The sequence below is a fragment of the Triticum urartu genome, chromosome 5A (assembly GCF_056163025.1).
Source record: "Triticum urartu cultivar PI428250 chromosome 5A, HENAU_Tu73, whole genome shotgun sequence".
In the NCBI taxonomy this organism is placed as follows: Eukaryota; Viridiplantae; Streptophyta; class Magnoliopsida; order Poales; family Poaceae; genus Triticum; species Triticum urartu.
In genome coordinates this window covers 518654285-518660670 of record NC_141877.1, presented here as the reverse complement: position 1 = coordinate 518660670, position 6386 = coordinate 518654285, and the positions used below count along the sequence as shown (strand labels likewise).

At 46.6% G+C, this 6386-nt stretch overlaps 1 protein-coding gene across 1 annotated transcript; it reads right to left on the bottom strand.

The window, feature by feature from the left end:
* Positions 1-2414: 2414 nt before the first annotated feature.
* LOC147972404 (uncharacterized) lies at positions 2415-3603 on the bottom strand. The gene is made up of 4 exons (XM_087524323.1): positions 3475-3603; positions 3089-3383; positions 2793-3010; positions 2415-2693 (listed from the first exon to the last, which is right to left on the bottom strand). The coding sequence occupies exons 1-4, from the start codon at positions 3538-3540 to the stop codon at positions 2415-2417; spliced, it is 858 nt and encodes a 285-aa protein (XP_087380449.1). The 5' UTR covers positions 3541-3603.
* Positions 3604-6386: the final 2783 nt, after the last annotated feature.

Genomic DNA, 6386 nt, shown 5'->3' with positions numbered 1-6386 from the left:
ATTCCGTAGCACATAAATCATAATCAAATCCCCCAAAAGAAAGGAAGGAAAACAGATTTCACCTAGCCAGTGCCTACATGACTGAAACACATATCTCTTTTAACTTATAGATTCCCTACAAACAGAAAAACACGTTGGTAATCACTTGTTCTTTAATTGCAAAGACAATCGCCACCCCGCATACCAGGATATCACATCAAAACTGTACCTAGCATCTGTCCAACCAACATTTCTGCTAAATTTGGAATACTTTTATCCATTCAAAAAAAAAACCGCCGGACGCGTGCGTGCGACATTGTGTGTGGTCTGCATGGATCGACCCGAGGCGCCCGAGGTGATGAAGCCGAGGAGAGGGATTCATCCGAGGTGAAGCGGGTCCAGCGAAAGAGGGATGATGAACGCAAGGCGCGCGACATGTAAAGGCTAACCCTCTGCCCATCATCCTTGTTAGAAGGAAGAGAGGAATTGGTGGAATAGTCGTTGTATTGCTTGAGCCTCGTGGACATATATATAGGAGTACATGATCTACTTGAAGTACAAGGCAAACCAGAATATTTCCTAGTCTAACCTATGTTTCCTAATACAATCACGTTACTCAACATCCCCCCGCAGTCACAACGGTAGCGACGCAGACGGTGAGACTGGAGTAAAAACCGAAGGCAAGCCGACGGACACCCCCCACAGTCGTAACGGTCGACGCATCGCGGAGTCGTGGCTGGAGTGGAAACCAACGAGGTTACTCAAGCAGGCGGTAGCCCTTTGTGCCGTTTGTCGATATAGCCGAGAGCATGGATGGTGGAGCCGTGGTCGAGGTAGCCGTGCGAAGAATGCCGTGGTCGATGTCGAGTCGGGGTGGCCGGTGTCGAGGAAGTTGCCGTGGAGCCGCAGGCGCAAGGGGGCGCCGAGTTAGCATGGGCGCAGTGGTGTCAAAGTAGTGGTGCGCCGGGAAGAAGATGTGGTTGACGACGCGTCGCGGCAGGTTTGCCAAGCCTGGGGACATATCGTGGACGAAGGCACGTACCGGTGTTGCCAGCACCGGGCATGCGTAGACAGGCGAAGACGAAGTTGACGAAGCGCCGACCAGGCTTGCCAGGCCCAGGGACACGTCGTGGATGAAGGCACGCATCGGTGTTGCCAGCATCGGGCATGCGTAGACGAGGGGCCTGCACGAACTGTACGCCATGTCGGAGAAGTCGGAGGGACCATCAGAAAAGAACTCAACGACGATTGCGGCGTCCATTGGCGCGGTGCTGATGTCACCAACGGTGGTCGGAGTAGACGAAGTGGTCGGGGTAGATGACGGCGACGCTGGCGACGGGCTGGTGCTAGACGAAGACGAACGGGGTGGACTGGCGGCGGCGGCAGCTATGGAGGTAGCCGCGGCGGCGGCCAAAGAAGAGCGGCGGCGGCGGCGGCTAGGTTAGAAGTGCGGCGGCGGTGCTTGAAGTAGGCGAAGAACCCTGACAGCGTGACGAAGACCGGCGTGGACGGTGGCGTTCCCGCGCCAAGGAAGACGGCGCGGCTCATACCACGGGAGGTCGACGCGCGGTGACGGTGGAGCTGACCGCGGGCCGCGGCGCTACGGCCCGAACAGGCGACGCAGCGACGGCAGGCGGGTCGGGGCGACGGCGGGGACCGCGCGCCGCGACGCTGCGACCCGAAGGGGCGACGCAACGGCGGTGCGCGAGTCGGTGCAGCCACGGGGACGGCCTCGGGGCGGCGGCGGTGACCGCGTATTGCGGCACTACCGCCCCACTACTAGGAAAAGGCTTACTAATGGCGCACCAGTTTTGCCTACTAATGGCGCATCACTGGTGCGCCATTAGTATCACGCCACTAGTTTTTATTACTAATGGCGCACCACCCAGTGCGCCATTAGTATATAACACCATGCGCCATTAGTATGCCTCCTAGGGCCATATTTAACCATGTGCTTTGGCACACTAATGGCGCACTGCGGATGGATGCGCCATTAGTATACTTGGCATACTAATGGCGCACTCTGTAGTGATGCGCCATTAGTATGAATATTAGGTTTTATTTTTTTTACTTTTCTGATTTTTGCACAGCTTACAAAATATATTATTTGACTGAATATAGACAGTAGCACACGGCAACAGCTGATTCATCGAATACAATAAAAGATTAGTCTCCGAATACAATTCATCATATTAGTCTCCGAATTCAAAAGACCGAACAAAGATAAAACATTACAAGTTTCGAGACCGCGAGTATCGAGTTTGTCGGAAGTAATACTAATCCTAAGAAGTCCTACTAATCATCATCATCATACAACTTCTACTCGTTATTCATAACAAGTCATACGATCATCATCTTGATAGTCATCGAACCAACCCTACTTAATTGTTCTTAGCACATGATTATTAGTATTAGGCAGGACTTAAATACCCTATTTAAGCTAAAATAGCATAAAACAATATAGACCCTGACTCTCCATTATGGAGAATGGAGAACATCCTGTCTCCAATTCTTGCGCTTCGCTTCCTTTTGCTTCCAAGAAGCTCCTTACGACTGTCCATACATTTTTTCCATCCTTTGATTTTCATGTCTCCACTTCTTTTAGAAATCTCATATGGACAGTTGAGATTCGTAGGACGACCTGGCTGTATGTTCAAAACATTAACACTACCTTTCTGATACATCATATGAGGCACACAATTCTCTGGGATTATCTGTTGAAAAACATAGTAATAACTTCATAGTTAGCAATGATGTACTAGTTTTAGAAGTATGCAAAAGATGCACGGATGTCGTAATAGTAAAAATCTTACCAGGGTATCTCCATGGTAGTTACCGTAGTTGAACACATGCACTAGTGGCACGTATTTACCATAATGTTGAGGGGTTTGATTGTGGATAGTGTAATTGTCAATGTCAGTATAAAATCCGACCAGATGATTTTTCTCCTTGTAAGTTGTTAATTTGGAGCCATCGGTGTAGTGGGTTTTGTCTACCATCTCCCGCACATTCTTTGAACAATAAAAATAAGCTGTCAATGGAAATAAGCTGTCAACTATTTTGAAATAAACAATATAAATTAGCTAATAACTATGTTTGAGAAACTCACGTAGCGGTAGAACTGAAGGCGTATCAACAAGGACCCAAATGTCCATATTGTCTTGGTTGATGTCAGGATTACCAAGATCCATGGTGATAAGCATACCCTCATCAAAACCATACATCTTGCAAAATGCTTCCCAATTTTTGCAACCAAAATGGGTTACGCTCTCAGAATTATATAGATTTACTTCAAAGTCCACATCGTGATGAGTCCTTAGGTGAATTTTCTTTGTTTCAGAAATTTCATGGTCTTCAAAATCCATCCTCTCCAAGACATAGCGTCTTGCATGGCATGGGATAAGCTATACTCGAATTGTAAAAGATGAAAATTACACGTTAAAATAGTTGAAGTCATGCTTAATTATGAAAATAACACTTGTCGTCGTTGTGTACCGTTTCAACTTTGAAGGTCTCCTTGAGCTTAATGCTGAAGCGCCGATCATCGTCCAGGTGAGGCATGTCGCACAGACCTCGATTGTCGTGGCACCAGTCGCACTCCGCCGGGAGACTTTCGTCGTCCGATGATGATGACGACATATCCTACGTTCATAATTCAAAACTACATCATTTAGGGTTTGTCGACACCGAGGTATCCTAAAAGCTAAGCGTTTATCATTTAGGGTTTGTCGACGCTGAGGCACCCTAAAAGCTTAAGCTTTCATCATTTAGGTTCTTATCGACACCGAGGCACCCTAAAAGCCAAGGTTTTATCATTTAGGGTTTTTCAACGTCGAGGCACCCTAAAAGCCTAAGCTTTCATCATTTAGGTTTTGTCGACGCCGATGCATGCATTAGTCGCAAGTACCCCATATGTCCTATTTTTAGCAAAGTCATGCTAAAATTCACGGAAAATTTCGGCATGGCCTTTGCTAAAAATAGGACATATGGAGTACCCGAATTTGCCGGAACAGAAGTTAATCGACATTCCGGCAAACTCAAGGGCCTCTCGGGGTACTTGCAAATTCATCACGACACAATGGTCGGAGACAAAACCCAGCAAACTAGCAAGATGATCATCATCTTTAAAAGTCATTACTTGTCAAATACAGAAGAAGGAACAATTTATTTGTGACATATTTGGCCCATACAGAAGAAGCAACACCCTGCACTAGCCTAAAAATAAGTGAAGTTTCACCCATATAAGAACAATTTTATAAAAACAGAGAAGTTGCTATGTTTTTTCTACTGCTAGGAAAAACATCACTCATTGGAAATGAAAATCTCAGTACCAGCATTTTGAACTTTGAAATGAAATACAGTAGTAGTATTAGTAGTATATGGAGTAGTATCTTGTCTAGTAGTAGTATTAGTTGTATATGGAGTAGCAAGTTTTGCCTCAGAGACCGCAAAAGCTATGTTTTTTCTCAATTCAGATAGCTAAGTGGAAAACCACGTCAAGTCCTATTTTAATACTCTATTTCTCAATGCATGCAATTGGTTTCATCTGGACTACATCATAGAACCACCAATAAAGGACACTGAAAAAATATATAGAGATGCCTACGGTTCCTATCGTTGAGTAGCATGATTAGAGATGAGTAGATCTCCTAAAGGTGTCATAAGCACCTGCTGTTACTCTTGGAAGCAATGCAAACATGTAAAAGTTATTACTGTTGACAATACTACTCAAATATCCAACTATCAGGACACAAGGCATGATAATCCTGTTGGGTTTCGTAGTAATTTCAAAAAATTTCCTACGCACACGCAAGATCATGTGATGCATAGAAACGAGGGGGAGAGTGTTGTCTACGTACCCAACGCAGACCGACTGCGGAAACGATGACACGACGTAGAGGAAGTAGTCGTACGTCTTCACGATCCAACCGATCAAGCACCGAATCTATGGCACCTCCGAGTTCGAGCACACGTTCAGCTCGATGACGATCCCCGGACTCTGATCCAGCAAAGTGTCGGGGAAGAGTTCCGTCAGCATGACGGCGTGGTGACGATCTTGATGTTCTACAGCAGCAGGGCTTCGCCTAAACTCTGCTACAGTATTATCGAGGTATATGGTGGCAGGGGGCACCGCACACGGCTAAGGAATAGATCACGTGGATCAACTTGTGTGTCTAGAGGTGTCCCCTGCCTCCGTATATAAAGGAGTAGAGGGGGGAGGCTGGCCGGCCAAGGAGGGAGGCGCAGGAGGAGTCCTACTCCTTCCGGGAGTAGGACTCCCCCCCAATCCTATTCCAAGTAGGATTCCCAAGGGGGGGAAGAGAGAGAGGGGGGCCGGCCACCTTCTCCTAGTCCTAATAGGACTAGGGGAGGGGGAAGTGGCGCAGCCACCTTGGGCTGCCCCTTTCTCCTTTCCACTAAGGCCGATGTAGGCCCATATGGCTCCCGGGGGGTTCCGGTAACCTCCCGGTAACCCGGTAAAATCCCGATTTCACCCGGAACACTTCCGATGTCCAAACATAGGCTTCCAATATATCAATCTTTACGTCTCGACCATTTCGAGACTCCTCGTCATGTCCGTGATCACATCCGGGACTCCGAACAACCTTCGGTACATCAAAATGCATAAACTCATAATGTAACTGTCATCGTAACCTTAAGCGTGCGGACCCTATGGGTTCGAGAACAATGTAGACATGACCGAGACACGTCTCCAGTCAATAACCAATAGCGGGACCTGGATGCCCATATTGGCTCCTACATATTCTACGAAGATCTTTATCGGTCAGACCGCATAACAACATACGTTGTTCCCTTTGTCATCGGTATGTTACTTGCCCGAGATTCGATCGTCGGTATCCAATACCTAGTTCAATCTCGTTATCGGCAAGTCTCTTTACTCGTTCCGTAATACATCATATCACAACTAACATATTAGTTGTAATGCTTGCAAGGCTTATGTGATGTGTATTACCGAGAGGACCCAGAGATACCTCTCCGACAATCGGAGTGACAAATCCTAATCTCGATATACGCCAACCCAACATCTACCTTCGGAGACACCTGTAATGCTCCTTTATAATCACCCAGTTACGTTGTGACGTTTGGTAGCACCCGAAGTGTTCCTCCGGCAAACGGGAGTTGCATAATCTCATAGTCATAGGAACATGTATAAGTCATGAAGAAAGCAATAGCAACATACTAAACGATCGTGTGCTAAGCTAATGGAATGGGTCATGTCAATCAGATCATTCAACTAATGATGTGACCTCGTTAATCAAATAACAACTCATTGTTCATGGTTAGGAAACATAACCATCTTTGATTAACGAGCTAGTCAAGTAGAGGCATACTAGTGACACGTTGTTTGTCTATGTATTCACACATGTATTATGTTTCCGGTTAAT

Coding starts and splice junctions, on each gene's coding strand:
- LOC147972404 (XM_087524323.1), bottom strand. CDS start 3,540: ATGCCTCACCTGGACGATGATCGGCGCTTCAGCATTAAGCTCAAGGAG. Junction 3,384..3,474: donor AGACCTTCAAAGTTGAAACG/GTACACAACGAC, acceptor ATTCGAGTATAG/CTTATCCCATGCCATGCAAG. Junction 3,011..3,088: donor GCCTTCAGTTCTACCGCTAC/GTGAGTTTCTCA, acceptor TTCCATTGACAG/CTTATTTTTATTGTTCAAAG.